The 25,324-nt window shown below is 43.5% G+C and overlaps 1 protein-coding gene across 6 annotated transcripts in view; it reads right to left on the bottom strand.

The window, feature by feature from the left end:
* Positions 1 to 25,324, bottom strand: part of UBE2F (ubiquitin conjugating enzyme E2 F (putative)) — a 291,447-nt gene that overhangs the window by 228,497 nt on the left and 37,626 nt on the right. For all 6 annotated transcript variants that reach the window (XM_077272292.1, XM_077272298.1, XM_077272296.1 and 3 more), the window contains exon 3: positions 12,641 to 12,670. In XM_077272292.1, the coding sequence (XP_077128407.1) occupies positions 12,641 to 12,670 (30 nt within the window). The remainder of the gene's footprint in view (positions 1 to 12,640; positions 12,671 to 25,324) is intronic.

The following is a 25,324-nucleotide window of genomic DNA, read 5'->3' as shown; positions in this document are numbered from 1 at the left end:
TCAGTCTCCCATGACAGCACCACGGAGAGAATTTCAGAGAATGGAATCATAGGGAGGGACCACGGCCTGAAGGACCCTTCTCCCAAAGGTCAAATCAGATGTAGAGGTTAGATCTAATCTGTAGTGATTTAAAAAGGTTGCAGGTGATGACCAGGTGGCCGCCTCACAGATTTGTTCTATAGATACCGCTGACCTCTCTTCCCATGAGGTCGCTATGGCCCTTGTAAAATGAGCCTTCAGACCATCTGGGAAGGTATTCCTGGTAGATGAGTAGGCCAGGGTTATCGCTTCCCTTATCCACCTTGCCAGGGTACCCTTGGATGCTTTGAGTCCCTTTCTTGGTCCCTGAAAGCAGACAAAAGTGATCCTTCCTTCCTACAGCTCTGGGTGGACTCTAGGTACTGACCTAGGCATATTTTGACATCTAGAGTGTGAAATTCCTTCTCTTTGTCATTCAGATCCCAGGATGGCAGCTTTCGGCTGACCAGTGGTTTAGATCTCGTTGCAGCTTTAATTAATCTCGCCACCCATGGGTTGCCTGCAATGTCCTGATTATGAAGTACACCTAAGGGTACGTTCACACAGGACTTTTTTGCTGCGTATTTTTGCTGCGTTTTTTCATGCTAATTTTCAGCTGCTTTTTACAGTACCAGCAAAGCCTATGAGATTTCAGAAATCTCATGCACATACATTGGGTTTTTGTTTGATCAGTATTTTTTGCTTTGCTGCGTTTTTTGGACATAGGGCATGTCACTTCTTTCAGCGTTTTTGCTGCGTTTTTGCAGCGTTTTTTCACCCATTGACTTGAATGGGTGATGGAAAAAAACGCAGCAAAAACGCATGTAGCATTATTTGCTGCTTTTTTTGTGCAGAAAAATCATGGCCAGCAGGAAGTGATCTCACAGCCAAGAGCTTAGGGGTGTGGTTAGTGAGGTGTGAAGAGCCATTGTGAGGTGTCCTGATTGTGATCTATTGTGAGGGAGTTTCTGGTAGTGAGGTGTTAGCCATGTCTTGGTATAGGAGGATGAGCATTAATGTTTCCCAACTAATCATGGAGGTAATATTTTTTTTAATTTGTGATATATCCATCTATCCGATTGTTTGCAATGGTACACTTTGTGATGCTCATGTGCTGTTATGTACATGTTCATGTGTTCTGCATGTGTATGTTTGTATCTTCCTTGTCATGAATGTTGGCTTCATTTCATCTTGCATTTGGTAATTACTTTTTCATTTATTTTTCCAAGGTGGAAGCAATGCCTGTAATTTGGGATGTAGCTTGCCCAAACTACAGTGATCGTCAAAAAAAGGCCGATGCATGGCATGTAATTCGCCGTAAATTGTTCCCCCGCTGGGATGAAGGCGATGCTAAGCTCCACTGGGGTCACTCAACTTTATTATCATGCACAAATAGACAAAAAAACGCAGCAAAACCGCACAAAAACACATCTATTATAAGCAGCTGAAAATTGGCATAAAAAACGCAGCAAAAATACGCAGCAAAAATACGCAGCAAAAAAGTCCTGTGTGAACTTACCCAAAAAACGCACCAAATATGCACCAAAAAACCGCACCTAAATTAGCATAAAAAAATGTAGCAAAAATACGCAGCAAAAAAGTCCTGTGTTAACTTACCCTAAGGCTGCTACTTGTACTTTTAAAGTGCTGACTGCTAGGCCGTTTTCTAGACCCTTTTGTAGAAATTCAAGAACTTCTGTAATTGAGGCACTTTCCTGGATTTTTACTTTGGAGGTGGATAGGAACTTCCTCCAGGTTTTGCCATAAGTTCTAGTAGTAACCAGTTTTCTACTTTTTTGTATTGTAGAAACTAGTTTGTGTGAGAACCCTCTTTCCCTCAGCAGCGTCCTTTCAAATTCCATGCTGTTAAATGGAGGTTCGCTGCTTGAGGGCGTAAGACTGGTCCTTGAGACAGGAGATCTGGGATGTCCGGTAGCACCCAAGGGTTGGTGATAGACCGTACCCTCAGCCAAGAGCACCAGGTTCTCTTTGGCCAAATGAGGCTATTAATATCATCCTTGTTTTGTCTTCTCTGACTTTCCGCATTACTGCTGGTATAAGGATGATCGGGGAAAGGCGTATGTGAGTCCACGGAAGCATAAAAGCATCTAGTACTCGAGGATTCCCCTTGGGGTTGAGTGAGCAGAAAACATCTACTTTCTTGTTTTTGTGATCGGCAAATAAATCTATCATTGGGGTTCCCCACATCTTCGTGATTTTTCGAAAGATGGACTGATTCAAGACCCACTCGCCTTGCTTTAGTTGAGTTTGACTCCGATAATCGGCCTTTTGATTTTCTACCCTGTGAATATGTAGTGCGAGAGAGATAGAAGATTCTCCTCCGCTAGGTTGAGGATGCTGGAGGAGGTATCCATCAGAGTTCGGGACCTGGTACCTACCTGATGGTTTATATAAGCTACTGGTTGTCCGAGAATATGCGGATATGATGACCCCGTAGGTGGGGTAGGAAAATCAAGAGAGCCTGACCCACAGCCCATAGTTTATTCTGATTCGAAGAAGCTCCTAATTTCTGATTCTCCCATTTCCCCTGTGTAACTTGGTTGTTCATGTGAGCTCCCCATCCCGTGGGGCTTGCGTCTGTAGTAATTATATGGGATATTTTTGTCACCCAGGGGATCCCTTTGGATACGTTGTGGGCATTTGTCCACCAAAGTAGGGAATGAGTAGAAGAGGAATTTTGAGTTATCTGGCTTTCTAAGTGGCCTCAACTTGTACTGATTCTCCAATATGTCCCATTGGAGGTCTCTTGTGTGTAGTTGTGCCCACTGTACCGCTGGTAGGCGGAGGGATGTCATGGAGGGATTCCGTAAGGCCTATGTTACTATGTGTAAAATGTTCTGTGTTTTGCGCACTGGATGGCGGCATTCTTGTTTTTGTGAGTCCAGTGTTAGACCTAGAAACTCTTGAATCTTGCTGGGTTCCAATCTTGATTTTTTAAGTTTAGGAGCATCCTAGGTTTTCCAGAGTGCTCATTACTCTGTCCCTCTGAACTCTGCAGTTCTTGGCTGAGTCGCTTACTATTAGCAGATCGTCCAAGTATGGAATGATTAGGATATCTTGTTCTCTCAGATGGGCCATCATTTCTGCTACTAATTTTGTGAACACACGGGGGGCTATTGATATTCCGAACGGGAGAGCTCTGTACTGGAATTCTTCCACCTCCCCTTTTATGAAGACTAACAGTCTGAGGAATTTCCGATATTCCTTGTGGACAGGTACATGATAATATGCATCGCTGAGGTCTAATACAGTCATAAAGCAGCCTGGGAACAATATTTTGATGGTGGATCTTATTGATTCCATCTTGAATTTTTGGTTCCTGATATAGTTGTTCAATTTCCATAGGTTTATTATTGTCCGATATGTGCTGTCTGGTTTGGATACCAGAAATAGTGGGGAATAAAATCCTTTTCCCATTTCGTGAGGTGGAACACGCTGTAGAACTGCTTTCTTTACTAAGTTTAGGACTTAGTTTTCTAAGGCTCCTTGCTCCCTTGCTGAAGGCCTTAGGGGAGTTACGACATAGCTCTGGGGGGGAAAGGAGGAGAAATCTATCTTTAACCCCGACCTGATCAGACTTAGGATCCAAGGACTGTTTGATATTCTTTCCCAGGCCGGGAGGAAAAGAGTTAATCTTCCCCCCACCCTGGGAAGACCGTCACTTGGGGGATTTTTTATCACGGGAGGGGTTGCCGAAGATAAATCCTCTGTCTTTCCTTCTTCCCATCTATTTTGTTCCCTTGGGAGTTTTCTACAGAAAAAAATCTTATTCCAAAAGGGCCATTGGAATGGTGTTGGCCCTATGTTCGGGAATCCTTTTTTCTTATCTCCTGCTTTTTGGAGTATGTCGTCCAAAGTTTCTACAAATAAATATTTACCCTCACAGGGAACTGAGCATAATTTAAGCTTGGCTTGAAGATCTCCAGGCCAGTTTTTGAGCCATAGGGCTCTCCTGGCCGCATTTGAAAGAGCTGCCGATTTTGATGTTAAACAGACTGAATCTGCCGAAGAGTCCGTTAGGAAGGCTGCTGCCCCTCTTATCATGGGTATGGATTGTTTTGTTTTTTTTTTGTTTTTTTTTTAAATCAAGTACTTTTTATTGAAGAAAGCAGAAAGGATAACATTACATGCATTAGAGTACAAATGATAATACTTTCCCCATTTTTTAATAAATGTAAATACACCAAACACATCCCTCCCATAACAAGAAAACCTCCCCCCCCAAACCCCGTCACGCTTCTACAATCCTTATCCATGTATTACAATGTTGTACACTCTTTTATAACCCTAATATCCTATTTTTGACGAGTTCTGCGGAAGTCAATCCGGGAGAGTCCAACCAGCCCCCCCAGATATTCTCGTAGTGGTTCATCTTGCCTCTTTTCATGTATACGCTTCGCTCCATAAGGCTTACAAAATTAACATTACAAATTCCTTCCTAGTGGGAGGATTTTCATCTAACCAGTGCAATGTGATAGTCTTCCTTGCAAAATAAAGCAGTCTGGCTATTGCTAGCCTACCCCATTCATCCAATGCCACCTCCTCTACATGTCCTAAAATACATGTCAATGGATCTCGAGTAATAGTTGCTTCCATCACTCTTTCCACTAAATTTAGGACCACAATCCAAAATGCCTGTAATCTTGGACAAGACCATAGCATATGAAGAATATCAGCTTCATCCATTGTGCATCTCAGGTATCGAGAGTCCGCCCTTAGTCCAGCTTTTTTCATCTACACAGGTGTCCTGTATACCCTATGTATAGTGAATAACTGAGACACCCTCCCAGATTCACTTATAGATATTCTAGGGACATATTGCAAAATCAAATCCCACTGATCATCCGATATGTCTCCCAAATCCCTTGTCCATTTGGATCTAGCCATCAATGGGTGTCTTTCCAAAAACTTATCCAGCAATGCCCTGTAAATTAGCGATATAAGACCCCTAGTACCCCTCTGTGGACCAAGTATATTCAACATACTGTCACTGTATCACTATCGGTGTCCTTCTCCACCGTCTAGAGAATGCGTGTTGCAACTGTAGATACTGGTAGAACATAGCATGCTCCAAAGAGAACTCTTTCCTGAGTGTTTCAAATGTTTTAAATGTCTCACCATCTAGCAGCTGCGACACATACCATATACCGTATATACTCGAGTATAAGCCGAGATTTTTAGCCCAAATTTTTGGGCTGAAAGTGCCCCTCTCGGCTTATACTCGAGTCACTGTCGGCGGCAGGGACGGCGGGTGAGGGGGAGAGAGGTCTGTCATATACTCACCTGCTTCCGGGGCTCCTGGCGCTCCCCCTGCCTATCCCATGGTGTTCGGGTGCCGCAGCTCTTCCCCTGTTCAGCGGTCACGTGGGACCGCTCATTAAAGTATGAATATGGACTCCACTCCCATAGGGGTGGAGCCGCATATTCATTTCTCTAATGAGCGGTAACGGTGACCGCTGACCGAGGAAGAGGCTGCAGCACCCGGAGACCATCTGTCCGGGATAAGGAGCCAGGGACGCCGGGAGCAGATGAGTATTACATATTTACCTGTCCACGTTCCACCCGCCGGGCGCTGCTCCGTCTTCCCGTCCTCTTGCTCTGACTGTTCAGGTCAGAGCGCGCAATGACGTACTAAGCTGCGCGCCGCCCTCTGCCTGAACAGTCATTGCGGAGAGACGCCGAGACGGGACGCTGAGGAGCTGCGGGCAGCAAGAGAGGTGAGTATGTCATTTTTTTTTTATTGCAGCAGCATTATATAGTGCACAGCTTTATATGGAGCATCTATGAGGCAATAATGAACGGTGCAGAGCATTCTATATGGCACAGCTTTATAAGGAGCATCTATGGGGCAATAATGAACGGTGCAGAGCATTCTATATGGCACAGCTTTATAAGGAGCATCTATGGGGCCATAATGAACGGTGCAGAGCCTTCTATATGGCACAGTTTTATATGGAGCATCTATGGGGCCACAATGAACGGTGCAGAGCATTCTATATGGCACAGCTTTATAAGGAGCATCTTTGGGGCCATAATGAACGGTGCAGAGCATTCTATATGGCACAGTTTTATATGGAGCATCTATAGGGCCATAATGAACGGTGCAGAGCATTCTATATGGCACAGCTATATATGGATCATCTATGGGGCAATAATCAACGGTATGGAGCATTATATATGGCACAGCTTTATATGGAGCATCTATGGGGCCATAGTGAATGGTGCAGAGCATTATATATGGCACAGCTTTATATGGAGCATCTTATGGGGTAATAATGAACAGTATGGAGCATTATATGTGGCACAGTTTTATGTGGAGCATCTATGGGGCAATAATGAAATGTATGGAGCATTACATGTGGCACAGATTTATATGGAGCATCTTATGGGGCAATAATGAACGGTATGGAGCATCTATTTTTATTTTTGAAATTCACCGGTAGCTGCTGCATTTTCCACCCTAGGCTTATACTCGAGTCAATAAGTTTTCCCATTTTTTTGTGGCAAAATTAGGGGGGTCGGCTTATACTCGAGTATATACGGTACCTATTCTTCAACAGTGTCCAAAATTCTGTAGACTTAGCAGTTCAGTCAGCCGGGGATCATACCTAATGGCTGTGTATCTCGTGTATTCCCCTATACCCCTCCATAGCTTTATTTTTTTCCAGAGTATTTCAAGCAACGCCAAAGTTGGAAACCTTTTAGGATTCAGATGAAATTTACTTGCCTCCAGAGCAGCTAGTAGCGGGCCCCTCCCCACCCGAGAAATAACCTTCCCCACTGAGCTTATAAGATCATGGTCCCCCCCATCCCACCAAATGCTGGCATTGGGTATGAGCCCTTCCGCGGTGTATAGGGTAGTGTGAGCCCACGTGGGGGCATCGGAGGCCGGCGGCTGGGCTCTGTGTGCTCCCCCGCCAGCTGTGCCCGGCTCCTCATCACCCCGGTGCCTTCTCCGTTGAGGATGCGTGACCTGCGGCACTTGGCTGTCAGCGCAGGTTTGTTGTGGCCCTCACAATCCTCCCCGGATTTCCTCTAGCGGTGGCTGGATGTGTGCGGGGCTCCGGCCGGACTGGATGTGTGCGCCGTGTGCGGGGCTCCGGGCGGACTGGATGTGTGCGCCGTGTGCGGGGCTCCGGGCGGAACCGCCAAACCTCCATCTTTTGGACGTTGCAACAGTTCTAACTTAATACGTGCTCGACCTCCTTTCCATATCAAATCACAGAAAATGGCGTTAAGTTTATAAAATCTATTTTGAGGCAGACAAACCGGTGCATTGTGTAGCACATACAAAAGCTGAGGTATAAGTACCATCTTTATTAAGTTAGCACTTCCGGCCATTGTTAAATTTAATTTCCTCCATGCCATAATCTTCTGTTTAACTTTACCTAGCAGCGGGCTCAAATTAAGTCTTTCATAATCTTCAATATTATTTGACACCTTAATGCCCAGGTAAAGGTACCGTCACACTAAGCGACGCTGCAGCGATAGCGACAGCAATGCCGATCGCTGCAGCGTCGCTGTTTGATCGCTGGGGAGCTGTCACACAGACCGCTCTCCAGCGACCAGCGATGCCGAGGTCCCCGGGTAACCAGGGTAAACATCGGGTTGCTAAGCGCAGGGCCGCGCTTAGTAACCCGATGTTTACCCTGGTTACCAGCGTAAAAGTTAAAAAAACAAACAGTACATGCTCACCTGCGCGTCCCCCAGCCTCTGCATCCTGACGCTGACTGAGCTCCGGCCCTAACAGCAGAGCGGTGACGTCACCGCTGTGCTTTCACTTTCAGTTTAGGGCCGGCGCTTTAGTGTCAGGAAGCAGAGGCTGGGGGACGCGCAGGTGAGTATGTACTGTTTGTTTTTTTAACTTTTACGCTGGTAACCAGGGTAAACATCGGGTTACTAAGCGCGGCCCTGCGCTTAGTAACCCGATGTTTACCCTGGTTACCAGTGTAAAATATCGCTGGTATCGTCGCTTTTGCTGTCAAACACGGCGATACACGGCGACCTAGCGACCAAATAATGTGCAGACCTTCTAGCAGCGACCAGCAATTTCACAGCGGGATCCAGATCGCTGCTGCGTGTCAAATACAGCGATATCGCCATCCAGGTCGCTGCAACGTCACGGATTGCTGGCGATATCGCCTAGTGTGACGGTACCTTAAGTGAATTCTGTAACCACTTGAACCGGAGTTGGCTGATGATCTACAACAAGAGTCCCACCATCCAGCGGTAACAAAACGGACTTATCCCAGTTAATGCAGACCCCAGATATACCAGCACATTCGTCTAGAACCTTCATCACCGTCCCCAGGGAACCCTCCGCATCTCCCAAAAATAGCAACAGGTCATCAGCATAGAGTGCCACTTTTTCCTCAAGTATCCCATATTTAAATCCTACAATATTTTGATCCCTTCTAATCACTGCCGCCAGTGGCTCTATTGCTATAGCAAACAATAAAGGGGATAAAGGGCATACCTATCGTGTGCCTCTAAACAAGGAAAACCCCTCAGACATTCACCCATTAACACGTACCTTGGCCCTAGAAGCAGTATACAACAACTGAACCCATTTGGTAAACACTTCCCCAAAGCCCATGTGCTGCAACGTAGCCCACAAGTATTTCCACTCTATGCTATCGAATGCCTTGGCCGCATCCAAAGACAAGATCGCTCTATGCCCTTCACTATCCGCCTTCATTTGCATGTTAATAAAAAGTCTCCTCAAATTCGTTGCTGTGGATTTGTTAGGCATAAAGCCCACATGATCCCCATGCACTATAGATGTTATAACTTTATTAAGACTGTTAGCCATCATTTTAGCCAAACGTTTTGCATCCGTCGTTAGCAGTGAGATTGGGCAATACGAGGCCGGCTCAGTAGGGTCCTTGCCTTTCTTAGGGAGCACAACAATAATTGCCTCCCGCATGGACTGTGGGAGTTCACCTCTTTCCAACCCTGCCTTATATACTTCCAGCAAAGCAGGTAGCAAATATTTGGGTATGGATTCTAGGATTTTGTTCCTTGGTGTCCCATCCCTCAACTGTTTCTCCAGTTGATCCACCCATACCATGAGGGATCTATAGGTACACGTCGCCTCTATGGCCGGCCTAAGATTTCACCCTCTGATTCCCAGGCCCCTTTAAGGAGGGTGTCAGCTTTTTTTACCTAGGGGATCCTTGAATGTACCCATGTCTTTGAAGGGAAGTGCACATTTTTTTGAAACTTTGGCCACAGCTACATCAAGCTTAGGGGCTTTGTCCCAGGATGTGGATGCTTCCTCCTCAAAGGGGTATTTCCTTTTGAGGGAAGGAACTGACAAGTTTTTTTTCTATCTGGTCTTTCCCATTCTTTTTTGATTAGGGTTTGGACATTTGGATTTATTGAAAACACTCTGTGTTTCTTCTGTCCTAAGCCCCCAAACATTATGTCCTGGATAGTTTTATCCGGACGGGGGTCTTCCATCCCCATGCTGGATTTCACTGCTTTTACCAGACCTCCTACTTCGTCTAGGGGAAAGCAGTGACATCCTCCTTTGTCTTCACCCCAGGATGAAACTGAGGAGTCTGAGGTATCAAGAGTCCAGTTCCCCTGAAGTAGAGGGGCCAGATTTGGAGTATGTAGACTTTCTTTCTTGCTTTCTCCTCCTGAGTGATGGATGAAAAGGCACTCTGAACTTCAGATCTGATTGCAGATCTTAGTTCAGAAGCAAAATCCGGGATTTCCTCAAATACTATTTTTTGTATACATGATCTACAGAGCTTCTTATCCCATGATTCCGATAATGCTCTGTTACAAGTGGGGCAACACCGGTTTCTCATTTTCCCAGACTTCTTCTTTCCCTATTAAGGGAACAGAAGGAACCCCATTACAATGATGAACTTTCTCGACATTCACTCACCACTAGATGTAATCGCAGGTACCAGTTCTGGAGGGGGGACTGGATCTTGGACCGAGGGATCCGTAGATGATGACTTAATCGCGGCAGCAGATCTGCTGCGCTGCGTGGAGCGATTACTGGAACAGCTACTGAGCTTGTTTTTGTCCTTTGGGCCATCTTGCTGCTTATGGTGGCGCTTTGTTGCTGCTGCTGCTCTTGGTGCTGCTCATCGCTGCCTTCCATGTTCATGGGGACTGCATGCAGCAAAAGCTGTCAGCATCCTTCCCCATTTTAAAAATTGCCGCCCTGCGATGTCACTTCTGGTCCCGCCCCCCTAATCCTGCGCTCATCGCAGATGAGGGAGCGTCACTGCGCATGCGTCCACCCGGGACCCAGAAGTTCCGCTCTACTTCCGGAGCGGCGGCCATCTTGGTGCACCCACCTGTGCACGCTGTCGGCGCGTGTACTCCCGGAGCCCCAGACTCCTTTCTGGAGCGGCAGCAAAACTCCCCCCCACTCACCCTGAAGAACCCATCGGTCCCAGCAGAGGCGGCCTCAGGAACCGGACCAGCTGTGGCAGGGGCCTCCCCGCTACCGGAACTCCGACTGGCTGGCCCTGGATCAAAACTTCATCCAGAATGAAGGTACTGCTAGGATTGAAAGTTTCCCTGTCAGAGACAGGAAACCAACTGATGCAAGGGAGAGGTACCGCCCTTTCATCTGTAGGTTTCCTGTCCCTGAAGGGCAGATCCTCTCTCTCCGTGGTGCGGTAATGGGAGACTGAGAAACATACATTTAAAAGCATTTATAAAAAAAAAAAACATTTTAAAAGCCTAGGGACTATAAGGAATCATACCAAAACAAACAGATGTGCAAAGGACCCGAAGACCAGGATTGCGTGTATGACCCAATATGCAGAGGCACAGATAAAACACCAATGTGACCATTCAAAACATCCAGTCGTACTGCCTAATAAATATATCTAGTGGCCAGACCATATCAATAAACAAATAGACAAAACTATTGATACAACACCTAATAATAATAATAATAATAATACCAACAAGGACAACAAAATGCTAATATGCACAGCAGGAATCAAGCCATAATCACATGAAAGATGTGGTCACTGTCTAGCCACAATTAGCAATATATACCTACATGAGAGGCAGCATGTATACTTATCACCCCATAATAATGATCAGCCCTATACACACAACCTGGTCAAAGAAGGGAAGGAGAAAGCCCCACGCATAGCGACACAATGAGTCTTCCTCAGTGGTAAGTATCAAGTGTTGATACATAAGGGGCTTTCGCCTTCCCTTTTTGACCAGGTTGTGTGTAAATGGTTGAACACAACGGCTCAAAAATTAAGAAGGCAGAAAAGAAATATCCATTGTGCTCCCAGGCAACATGTTTCAGACCTGCATGGTCCTTCATCAAGGCCCCGATGCACGTTTCGCATTTCTTTGAGAAAGCTGAACACAAAACACGCATCACGGCGTGGATATCATAAGTTCTGCCTTGGGGACGAATTATATATGATATTTTGGTAATGCTATAAATTGTATATTTATACTGAATCATGTCTATTTAAATGCAACTTTTGCTATTTACTTGATACAGATCTTATTGAATATAGAAATCGCTTGGATGCTATACGAGTGTATGAATTCTATTCTGATGCACTGATTTTAGACATTTACTGCAATCTAATATACCCCCCACCTTACAAACCTGCTTATAGGTTTTGATATTTACCGTATATGATTTTTAATATATGTTTTTATCATGTTTTAATGTGAATGAATAAATGATATATTTTATTTTTGTGGTTTGTGTTTTTTACCTTTAAGATTCTCATTTAATATTATATATGCAAATTGCCTCTTCAGAGAAAAAGAGGACTTGAACTCTATATCGCCACCTGTTGGAAGTAGCGATCCTACAAGTCACAATCAGCCCTTTAACGAGTCGTGCAATATGACTTAGGATAAAAGCCAAATCAGTATCTCAGTTCGCAGACACGGTGTTTCGGGCTGTTGGCCCTCGTCAGTGCGAAGCATGAGAACTAATTTGGCTAGGTGAGAGGCTCTGGACTGGGGTCTAAGCGGTAGCGTTTCTCCTTATGGAGAGTGACATACCAGCTCTGGCTCGTCAAGGTAAGGAGGCTTATACGCCGAGCAATGCATCTCTGGGTAATTTAATATGCAAATTGCCTCTTCAGAGAAAATTTTAAAATGTTATGGGCTGCTTTAAAAAAAAAATCTGCTCATATTTTACATGTGACAAGGCTAGAAGTGATGTGTCTACAGATAAATTGTAGATTTTTTTCGGTACCAAATTAGTGAAAACATGGGATGCATGCAATACGGTGTCTACCACATAGATTTCAGAAGCTTATAGTAGCGTGTAGAAGATAAGCACGCACCGTCAAAGTATAACATCAAATTACTTAAATGGGTATTTCAGAAACAGGCATTTATGGGACTATATAAGATAAATCATAACATTTCTGCCAGAAACACCCAACACAGCAATAGAAAACGTATTAGGATGAAAAAAAAAAAAAAGACTGTCAAACTACACCGATAAGACACAAGTGGCCATTATGGTACAAATTTTTATGCTACCAAATAAAATTCAATTGATGCCACTCTATACAGACATATTGGAGTACAAGACAGAAGATAAATAAAATAATATAGTAACAAGCTTACTTACAAGGCAGGTTTGCTTCAAGTTCTGCTACCTCTGCAATAGAATAAGAGAAGAATGAGGCCATGAAATAGATCTAACACTGATTAAATTAAAAAAAAATTAGCTACATACATATTGTTTCATTGGCAAATTATATATCACATATTATGTCACATTATGCAAAACCTGCATGTAACAGGTGCATAGACGCTATAATTATTTATACATACACTAAAAATAAAAAAAAATTACTGTGACTGGGGGGGCCATGTGCGTGCCATATAGAGAGAGGGGGGGCCAAGTGCGTGCCATATAGAGGGGGGGGCATGTGTGTGCCATATAGAGGGGGGGCCATGTGCGTGCCAGCAGGGGGGCTTATAGTGACGGGGAGGCCATATCCAGGATGAGATGGGGGGCAGTGTGCCAGCAGCACAGGTGGGCAATGTGCCAGCCCAAGGGGGCCATGTGCCAGGATGGGGGTTATATAGATACCAGTATGAGGGACATATATATATGATTTGTAAGATGGACACTGGCATTATAAGACAGACCCCCATTTAACATAAATTTTTTTCTCTTTTTCTTCACCAAATTTGGGGGTGCGTCTTATAAAGCGAAAAATACAGTAAGTATTTTCTTAGAAATGAAAGAGGGTGGATAGCATCTACGGTAATTTGCTGGTCTGAAGCAGTCAGGCGTGTGTTAAAACAACTCCAAGAAGGAAAGACATTAGTAATAATCTTAGCAAAGCAATTGTTGCTGCCCACAAGTTTGCAAAGGGTTTAGAAGGTCATTGCCAAACAATTTTGAGTCCATCATTCTACAGTGAGCAACATTATTCAGAAGCGGAAACTTTTAAGAGAGTTGACAATCTTCCCAAAAGTGGATATCCCTGCAAATTCACCCCAGGATCAGACCATACGTTCAGAGAAAATGCAAAAATCCCAAGAGCTAAAGCTCAGGCTCTAAAGGCATCAGCATGTTAAATCTTTGTGACGGAACGATTTAAAATTGCTTATTTTGCAGGCCTGCCAGGAGAAATACTCTTCTTTTAAAAAGAAACATGACAGTGTGACTAAAGGTTGCAAACTAGTATCTAAACAAATCACAAGACTCTTTTGGACAGACAAGTTGATATGTTTGGCCACAATGCCCAGCACTCCATCTAGTGAAATGCTTACACACGCATATCAGCACAAACACCTCATAGAAGCATGGTGGTGGTGAAGTGAGAATTTGGGCTCGATTTGGAAACACATGATCTGGGCACCTTGCAGACATTGGGTCGACCATGAACTACTAATGTATCCTAGAGTCAAATATAAAACCATCTATCCAAATAGATACACTCACTAAAACAATGTGTAAACCCCACCATGGAAGGCTAGTGGTTAGCCACAAAGTGGTGGTGGTTAAAGTGAGCCTGTCATGTCATTTGTAGCATCTAAAGTGCCCCCAGTGCAAGTGCCGCTCCCCAATTATATATTGCACAAGCACGACTCCCCAATACATACTGCGCAAGAGCGGAATATACAGTGACGTCAGCGAAAACCATGGGACATAATTCAAATTGCGTCTACAACCCTGACTGAACGTAGTGAAGCACACCCCTATGACTAAACGATCAGGTATGATATAACTATATAAAGTGCTTTTTGATAAGGATTACAGCAGCAATTTTAATGGAAAAAAATATGCTAGTGATGCGCATTGCATCACTAACAACGCACTGGGGACACTTTAGATTCTACAAATGACGTGACAGGTTTCCTTTAAATGGGTTTTCCCACAGAAAGTGGGATCACTAGATCAATAGATTTGAAATACTAGCGAGTTTCACAATTGTATTTGTTAAAAAAAATGTTCCTGTGCTGAGATAATCTTATAAATGTGCCCCCGCTGTGTACTGTGTAATGGCTCTGATCATACCACAGCTCCTGGGCAGGGAAAGAGAAAAAGGAGAGTGTACAGACAGGACAACTTTGGAAAGCAGCTGCTGGCTTCTGTGAAGTTAAACACTTCCCTGCCTGTTTTTAAACACGTTTTACCTGACCCGTAGAATCAAATAGAATCCCATGCTGTCCTGCCTGTATACGCACTTTTGTTTCCTTCCTTGGCCAGTAGCTGTGGCAAGATCAGACTATGAACTGCGGCAGCTTTGAATGGTAAGGCACAGCCATTACACAGTACACAGCAGGGGCACATTTATAAGATTATCTCAGCACAGGAACCTGTTTTTAAGGAAGTAAACAAAAGAGAGGCAGGGAAATGTTTTACCTCACAGAAGCCAGCAGCTGTAATCCCAAGTTGTCCTGTCTGTACACTCTCCTTTGCTTCTTTGTCTGCCCAGGAGCTGTGGTATGATCAGACCATGTTCCTGTACAGTCAGACACAGCCATTACACAGTACACAGCAGGGGCACATTATGAAGATTATCTCAGCACCGGAACATGTTTTTAACACATCCAATTGTGGAACTTATTATTCCAAGATCTATTGATTAAAATGGACCTTGTCTGTGGGACGACCTTTTTAAGACCACGCCTGGAGTCATAGTAAGTGATAAGAGGGCCTAGAATATTGATGTCTCATTTGTGCAACACAGTTTTATTACATGAGAGTTATCCTATCAGCAACTCCATATTATCTATCCGATGTTGCCCTCAGACATGGCACCATGTGAGCAAGGATAGGTTCGCATTTAAAGGATCGACAAAAGACAAATACAAGCAGCAAACCAGAACTAAAAGTCAGACAGTGTGATACAATATCAGACAATTCTCAGCCACAAATGAAAAGTGGCTACAAGATATTTCTAATAAGTAGAGTGCTAGAAGGGCAGCACACCAAGAGGATTTCCAATTTCAACCACCTTGACCTCATAACCTGAGAGCTGCCGGAATAACAATATTTCAGCTTACAGCGTGCGCTGGAGGAGCTTCTTTCCAACAATGCAGCTGCATACATGTTTGTGGTTAAATGGGCGGCAATGAATTAACAAATGTATTCACCCGATGCTTGAAAGCAAAAAGCATTAGAAAGTGAGGAAAGCAGCACTGAGCAAATCAATTTTAATGTAACAATTTTTTCTTATGCAACATTAAAGTAAAAAAAATGCTGAAATATGCTGCAATTGTAGTGTCTATGAAACCTACACTTCCAGAACATACAGCAGCAGTTATCTCTACCTGGTTCTGCTTCAGTGACGTCTTCGTCTATCATCAGGTACCACCATATTCACTCTGCAGACTGGTTTGGTGATGGAGGAGATGTCATGGCCAATAGCTCAGGATAGTGCAAGCAGTGTACAGCCAGAGATACTGATGTAGCTGGGACCTGTGGGGTCACCAAGTTAGGCAGAATGTGTGTGTTAACTGACCCTGGTTTGTTTCCTTAGTGTTGCCCCGCTACCTGACCCCACTTATTGGATAACCTTGCTTACACTGGACTGACTTAACACTCCATGCACCTGACTATTCTGTCTCAGATTCCATCCTTCTGGTTCTGACCTTTCGTAGCCTTCTGACCTCATCCCCACTTCCTGATTGTGTCTAGTAATCTACCTTCTCTAGTATTCCATTAAATTACTCTACTCTGCTAACTCGCTACACCAGCCATTAGCTACTCCATGGACACAACCCAGGGGTTCCTGCTTTAAGTCCAGATCCCGGTGTAGAGGATAAATGGGTGAAGAAGGGAGAACCGTTGAGACACGCTCGATGGAGTTACTTAAGCAAAGTCTGCCTACGGAAGCTCTAGTAAGAGCCTTCACGTTTCCATTACCAGTTCAACCTTACAGCAGTGTTGTAAATTACCCAATCGATAGTGATACAATATCAATAAAACACAGCATTATAGTGGAATCCACAATCATACTACCAAAATGCAAATACATGGTGAATATTTATCAGATGACCAGATCAAAACTACAACAATCTTGGGAAACGCACAAATTGTTTAAATATGTTAGCATACGGCATATAACATTTTACACACCATGACTTACTGCATGTGTGCATGCAGAGGTGTGACCTGAAGCTTTTGGACGCCAATTCAAATTTATTTATTTATTTTTTAACTTGCAGCACAACTTGCCACCCGTTAAAACTAATTTTGGGTCACCAATGCAATTTTTTAGCTATATATTTTAAAAAAAAAATAACTCTTAAATAAAATGTCCATAACGGTCCCCAAAAAAAGTGTAAAAGGACACCACCTTCTAGTAAGTCAGGTCCGAACTTATGGGTTGTGGGTTCCAGCATGTAGAGAAGAACCCCACAACCCATCTCACTGCCAAAGCTTGATAACTATCTTGCACATTATTGCGATTTATTGCACTTTTAATTAAAACAGTGGTTTGCTATTATTTACACAGTAGTTCCTGCTCTGCAGCAGTTATAATGATGGTACCGATCAGTAACAGCGCTGTCACTGACTAAGGGCAGCAGTGGAGGTTGTGGGATCCCACTTTGCTTGTCAACATCTCACAACACTGACGTAAGGACCAGGCTTTTGCTAGAACGACGGGACCTTTACACTTTGGTTAAGGGCATTTAAGGATTTTATTTTGGAAAATCACCTGTGTGCAGCAGCTTAGCGTTTCCTGAAATGAATATTGCAGCCACACAATTGATTGCCATCACGGCCAATGCATTGACAGGGAAGGGGACGGCTTAGCTATCAAAATAATTCAGTTGACGAGACCACTGTGGACACCGCACCAATTACCTGTCGACACAAAATGCAGTCCTAGTTGAACACAGCAGTGGTGGACATGGAACATGGCTGAAAAATGAAGAAGTGGCATCTTTGAAGATTTACTTGTATCAGTAAGCTCTTTATGATCCTATTACAAAACACATCTAAAAGTATTTTTTGCAAAGGGAATCCTTATTTAGTTTGTGACGCCATTCTTCATGGTTTCAAGATCTCTCCTCAATACATCATGAGCCTGTCACATTGTTATATATGACGTGTTAAATACATGTGGGGAAGCAAAATGACTAAAAAAAAAAAATGTGTGGAGGACAAGAAAAGAGGATCAGTGATGTTACAGTCTCCCGCATTCTCATACTCTCTACGAAATGCGTAAGATACATATGTGCATTAATATATTCCAGATTCAGGGCATCCTCATGTATTAGATAAAACCACACACTGTTTCATGGGAAACTACAGAACACAGAATTCACAAATACTCTAAAGGTTACAAAGAATTTCAGATCTCAAACCACGCAAGAAAACTTTACACATGCAAATGCAATATGCATTTTACAAACTAAGGTCTGAACGTTGAAGTATGTGTTAAAGGGAATCTGTCAGCAATTTTTGCTACCCCATCTGAAAGCAGCCTGATGTAGGCAAAGAGAGCCTGAGTCCAAGGTTGTATCACTTATATTACTGGGTGCAGCCATTCTCTCACAATCAGAGCTTTTAGGGTATGTTTCCACGTTCAGGAAACGCTGCGTTTTTGACGCAGCGTCAAAAACGCAGAGTCCAGATGTTACAGCATAATGGAGGGGATTTAATGAAATCCCGTCTCCACTATGCAGTAAAAAACGCATGCGGCACACCCGCGAAAACGCACATGTGGCGCGTCTTTTAAGAACGCAGCATGTCCTTACATTGCAGAAAAAACACAAGGACAGCGCAGGTGACCTGCCAGTGACCTCAGGTGCAGATTTGGTCAGGATTTTACCTGCATAAAATCCTGACCAAATCCTGATGCAATCCTGAACAGGAACACATACCCTTAGATTTAGTATGGCAGCAGAGGTGAGAAAGCTGCCCCCGCCCACACCTCTGTATGCACGTACCTAGAGACAGTGAGCTGCTTATCACAGAAGGGGCGGAGTCACACGACTGCCTACGTGTGATAGAGCAATGTTAATCACAAGGTTATTACTCCTTCAGTCTAAGTAAATACCACCACACAAAAGGATATGTAGTACATGGTTGAGTTGAGTGTTTTAACCTCTATGCTGTCCTCAGATTACATTACAAAAACCTGCTGACGGATTACAGTTAAGGCCTCATTAAAAAATGGGCATATTGTAACCAGGTCTAGCAGAAGTAGTCCTAGATGTAATTATGGACACTAACTTCGGTAACACCATCATAAAGAATTAGAGGGGCATTCTCAAATTTGAAAGATAACCATTACTCTTTGGATATGAGATAACTTCCCAATTGCTCGGTCCCTACTGTTCCAGAGAACCAAGGATGTGAAAAGCATTCATTCTTAATGGGGGCACCACAGATTGCCATGTGCTGTGCTCGGCTGATCTGTAACACTCCCATTAGAGAAGGCATGTCAACCTCAAATACACAGAGGGTCAAAATTTAAAACTTGGACAAAGCCGGGTGCTAACTTTCATTTAATATCAAACTTTGATCATTTTTGTTAAGAAAATTGCACAATAAGATTTTTACAAAAAGAGAGGAGTCGAACAAAGATTTTCAGTATGACATCGTATCATTATATATTATTGTTATACATAAAATACAATAACGTTGTTGGCTATGGAGTGAGGGTATTCTGTTTAGAAGATAAACTGTCATCAATGAACGTCAAGTTAACCAGAATGGCGGGATTGATAAATGGCTGGCGTCAAAAGGTGGATGACCTGTTTGTATGTTGACTTTCAGTTTTTTGTTGAATGCTGACAGCGGAATTTAACTCACGCTTACAGGACACACATTACTAATCCCACCCATCAGTGACCCTGTCACATGATCACCTGAGGTCTGCAGCAGACCTCTATGGTTGTCATTGCCAGATTCCTATGAGCGTCGCCACGTGGTCGGAACTCAGCAAGTGAGCATTTCTGCTACACACAGGTGATCTGATCATCATCTGTATGTAGCAAAGGCGATTAAAGTATTACAGCTTCTAGTCTCCCATGGAGACTATTGAAGCATTCAAAGTGTTAAAAAAAAAAGGATTTTAAAAATATTAAAAAAAATAAAAAAAAAAAATCAAATCACCCCCCTTTCGCACCATTAAAAAAAAAAAACAAAAAAAATTCAAAATATACACATATTTGGTATCGCTGTGTTCAGAATCACCCGATCAATATAAAAAAAAAAAATTAACCCGATCGCTAAATGGCGTAACAAGAAAAAAATTCAAAATGCCAGAATTACGCTTTTTTTTGGTCGCTGCTACATAGCAATAAAATGGGATAGTGGGCAATAAAAAGAACATATCTGCACCAAAATGGTATCAATAAAAATGTCAGCTTGGCGCGAAAAAATAAGCCCTCACCCTACCCGAGATCACGAAAAATGTAGACTCTACAGGTCTCGGAAAATGGCACCATATTTTATTTTTTTTTTTTTTACCAAAGTTTGGATGCTTTTTCCGCCACTTAAATTAAAAAGAACCTAGACATGTTTGGTGTCAGAACTCGTAATGACCTGGAGAATCATAATGGCAGGTCAGTTTTCACATTTCGTGAATATGGTAAAAAAACAAAAAACAATTGTGGAATTGCACTTTCTTTGCAATTTATTTTCCTGTTTTCCAGTACACGATGTTAACCCGTTCACAACCAGAGGTATTTCCGTTTTTGCTCCCCTTCTCAGAGCCATAACTTTATTTTTTTTTGTCAAAATGGCCATGTGAGGGCTTGCTTTTTGCGGGACAAGTTGTCAGAGATTGACAGCAGCATTTAACCAGTTAACAGCCGCGGGTGGATCGCGATTCCACCCGCAGCTGTTGCGGGTACAAGTCAGCTGTACAGATCAGCTGTCATGTGCTCAGAAAGGTGCGGGCTCTGGGCCGGAGGTCGCACCAAACGGGGGAAGTCCGACATTGACGTACTATTACGCCCGATGTCGGAATGGGGTTAAAACCAATGGTGTTGTTCAAAAGTACAACTTGTCCCACAAAAAACAAGCCCTCCTACTGTCCGAAAAATAAAAAAAAGGTTTTTGGTTTTTTTTATGTCACCTTTGTATTGTCAGGTGACATCAAGCCCATAGGTTAGTGACAGAGAGGCAGGGATAAGACGCCCCATTACTAACCAAATAGTGATACTGTATAAAACCACACACCCAGAATGAAGTCCTTTAATTGAAATAATGACACAGTGACACAGACTCCTTTAATCAATCTTAATTAAACCATACTCATGTCATTGCCAATTCGACTGAAGCCAATGTCCCCTGTAAGGCCTCTTTCACACTTCCGTCTACCAAATCTGCACAGGATCCGTCAAGACGTTGAAATGACGGATCCTGTGCAGATTGTGGAAAACGTGTGCACTGGGCCCGTCTTTCTGACAGACCCGTCGAGCCTATGTGAACCTGTTGTGTATGCATCTTCGCAGCGGTTTTCCGCTGTGAAAACGCATACACAACACAAACCAGGTTTAAAAAAAAAAATAAAAAAAATAAATAAATAAAAAAAATAAAAAAAAAAAATCGCAGTATTCTCACCTACCGGCATTCCCGTGCAGCGATGCTCCCGGCAGCTAGCGTTCCTAGTAATACATTGCGAAATCTCGCGGTCTCGCGAGATTTCGCAATCTATTACTAGGAAGTAACGCTAGCTGCCGGGAGCATCGGTGACGCTGCGCGGGAACGCCGGTAGGTGAAAATTTTGCGATTTTTTTTTTAAATTATTATTATTTTTCACATTATATCTTGTTACTATTGATGCTGCATAGGCAGCATCAATAGTAAAAAGAGAAAGAGAGCGAGCGAGAAAGAATTTCCCCGACGGGAAATTCTTCCACGCATGCTCTCTTTGAAAAGGCGGGACTCGTCGCTGGATTCCTGCTTCTCACAGGCGACGCATCCTGCGCCCATAGGCTACTATTGTAGACATTGACGGGCAGAGCAGCATGCGTCGCTGATTTTCCAACGTGCAGAAAAAAACGTTCCTCTGAACGTTTTCTCTGCCCGACGGACCGTTTTTTCTATGCAGGATCCAGTGAAAGACGGATGAAACGGATGGCCATCCGTCACAATCCGTCGCTAATACAAGTCAATGAGAAAATGCAGGTGCGACTATACAGCCTGCCATTCACATGCTGCTCAGTGTCAATGCTGGATGGCAGTTGTCCTTCAGTTAATAAAATTATTCAGTTATACATAATTCACCAAACAAATCTCACCCCAGTCAAGCTGTTCAGATTGGGGCGGTCTCAGACTTCAGAGTGTCCGAGGTGTCACACAACTGAATGCCAATTTCATTCACAGAATAATTGGCCATCTTCATATCATGTCTTATTGGCAGGAAATAATCTCTTTTCTGGCCTCTCTGATATTGATCCAGATTCCTTTTAACCTCCCAATTTGTGTATTTTGTAGGAAGAAACCTGGAACCATTATATAAAAATTTTTCTCCGAGAAACGATATTACTGGCAAGGAAATTGATAGCATTAAGATGGATGGGCAGTTCTCATCCAACCTTGAGATCCCTGAATAGAATGTGTCCTGGGAAATTTCACAGGATGTGGGACTTTTGGAATTCATCTCTACGTACTTTTTGAAATATGTTTGCGATACCTGAAGATGAGTTCAGTGTGCTTGCACAAAAGAGGAAATACAATATGTTTGAGAATATATTAACTTATGTTGACAGGTTCTCCATCTATATGTAATGTGATTCAGCAGCAGGATGTTATTATTACTGTTAAGATTGTTGGATACTGATTCTTCTATTTTAGAATCAATTTATGATATAACCTATTCAATTCATGTGGGTCACATATTTTACATATATATCTTTATGGTAAAGAGGCCCAGTAATTTGAATCTTGCATTGCTAGATTAGCAGCAAAAATAATTAATGCACAAATATTCTCCAATGTTAGGGTACTGTCACACAGTACCATTTTGATCGCTACGACGGTACGATTCGTGACGTTCTAGCGATATCGTTACGATATCGCAGTGTCTGACACGCAGCAGCGATCAGGGATCCTGCTGAGAATCGTACGTCGTAGCAGATCGTATGGAACTTTCTTTCGTCGCTTGATCACCCGCTGACATCGCTGGATCGTTGTGTGTGACACCGATCCAGCGATGTGTTCGCTTGTAACCAGGGTAAACATCGGGTAACTAAGCGCAGGGCCGCGCTTAGTAACCCGATGTTTACCGTGGTTACCAGCGTAAATGTAAAAAAAACAAACAGTACATACTCACATTCCGGTGTCTGTCCCCGGCGTCTCAGCTTCTCTGCAGTGTGAGCGCCGGCCGGAAAGCGAGCACAGCGGTGACGTCTGACGTCACCGCTGTGCTTTCCGGCTATGGCGCTTACACAGTGGAGAGAAGCAGAACGCCGGGGGACAGACACCGGAATGTAAGTATGTACTGTTTGTTTTTTTTACGTTTACGCTGGTAACCAGGGTAAACATCGGGTTACTAAGCGCGGCCCTGCGCTTAGTTACCCGATGTTTACCGTGGTTACCGGGGACTTCGGCATCGCTCCAGCGCCGTGATTGCAACGTGTGACCGCAGTCTACGACGCTGGAGCGATAATCATACGATCGCTGCGACGTCACGGATCGTGCCGTCGTAGCGATTAAAATGGTACTGTGTGACGGTACCCTAACTATATTGTAGTGCAAACTAAATAAACTGTTAATCCAGCAATTTATATTACATTATGTCTGGCTTTATTGTATATGGCGATCTGTGGCCATTTATCATTTGTACCATTGATTTTGTTAATAAAAACAAAGTTTAAAAAATAAATAAAGCGGTCATCTTCCTTCAAGGATTCAATGAACCTTTTCATATAGAGACAAACTTAAAATGGGTTGTCCCACAAACAAAGTACATTTTAATTAATAGATCTTAAGAGTCAGATCATATGACTGAAGCATTGGGTATTTCCTCATGGGTAAGGGTCGTAAATAGAAATCCTGGGGCTCCATAGCAGCCAATAAGTTCTAATTGGGCCCCCTCCCATAGCATTATGGGACTCACATAGTCCTCAGAATAGTGGCCCCATATATACTGTAGTGAAGACTAAGGCTGTGTGCACACGTTGCGGAATGGAGTGCAGAATTTTCTGCACAAAATCCGCAGGTGCAGATTTGCCGCAGATTTTATGCTGATTGTGCGGTTTTTATGCGGTACTGATGCGGATTTTATGCGGTTTTTACCACTGCGGATTTCTATAATGGAAGGGTGCAGAAATGCTGCAGATCTGCACAAAAGTAGTGACATGCACTTCTTTTAAATCCGCAGCAATTCCGCACAGCTTTTTTTTCTCTATTGATTTACATTGTACATTGTTTCTGCGCAGAAAAAACGCTGCGGATCCGCACTAAATCCGCATCGTGTGCACACAGCCTAATTGCCCCAACATAGTCCTCCCTACAGTATAATGTGCTCACATGGTCCTCCATATATTGTGGGCCCCACAATGCTTTCCATACAGTGTAATGGGCCCCACATAGTCCTCCATATAGTAGAATATGTCCCACAGTCCTCTATACAGTAAAATGGCCCCACAGTCCTCCATACGGTAAAATGATCCCACATAGCCCTCCATACAGAATAATTGGCCCACAGTCCCCCAAACAGTATAATGGACTAAATAAATAAATTATATATATATATATATATACATACATACATACACACACATATACATACACACACGCAAAATAGCAAAGTCACTGCGCCCGCTGTGCTGAGACGTCAGAAGCAGATGGAGAGTGAAAAGTGAGGGAGTGGACAGCTCCTTTTCCATCATTGCTTTCAACTGTGAAGGCATACAGAATGCTGATACAATGAAAGTGCAATGCTGAGAGGGGTGGGGGTGGGGACATCGTTGGCCAAATGTAATCACTCTGCGGGCCAGATTTGGCCCATGGGCCAGAGCTTGACATGCATGCATTAAAATGAATGGAGAGGTAGTGTGCATGATCAACCTCCGCACCATTCAGCCGAGTATCTTCAACGCCTCGGTTATCAGGATCAGTGACGGCCCCAGTGGTCAGTCTCCAAGTGATCTGGACATAATTATCTATCCTACGGTTAGGAGATAATTTAAAGACTTGAAACTACACCTTTAAATGTAACCTGCCCCAGCCACGAGCAGCATATATCTGAGCCCGGCTGTCTGATTGCAGCCTGGTATGCGCCTTTTCACATAAAACAGTTAGAAAAGCAGTTCAGGAACTAAAACGGACCCAACTAGTGCATTTCTGCCTAGTAGATTGCCAGGTTTCTCCATATGTGCACACATGGGAGAGACCTACCAATCACTTGGACCAGAGATGAGAGAAGCCGGCCATGGACTGCACAGGGCTAGTCAGGTCCCTCCCTGTAGTCCCCAGCAGGCTTTTAACACTGTTTTCTCTGTATCGATGCATAAGTAGCTGCAATTGGGCAGCCAGAGTCCGATTCATACTGCCCATGATTCGGACAGCATGAATCCAGTGTCAGGTTCCCATTAAGCCAGGTACACGGTTTGTCTGAGTAAGGCCTTAAAGGGTTTGTTATTTTTTTTTTTTTTACATATATAAATTTTATTTAATGACCACAAAGTTAAAGGAAAAACAAAGTATACTTACCTATTTCTGTGTCTCCTCTTACAGCAGCGCCTCAATCCCCGACGTGTGTTTTTCTTTCTATGTGGCCACTGCAGCTAAGAACTGGTGACAATCACATCACCACTGAGAGATTTGCAAGACAGGAACAGATGTACAGAGCCGGTCTCTATATATCCTGTCCTGGCTGTA

Source organism: Ranitomeya variabilis, chromosome 7 (assembly GCF_051348905.1).
Source record: "Ranitomeya variabilis isolate aRanVar5 chromosome 7, aRanVar5.hap1, whole genome shotgun sequence".
Lineage (NCBI taxonomy): Eukaryota > Metazoa > Chordata > Amphibia > Anura > Dendrobatidae > Ranitomeya > Ranitomeya variabilis.
Note: the sequence above shows the minus strand (reverse complement) of the source record. Positions and strands in the feature narration are given on the sequence as shown.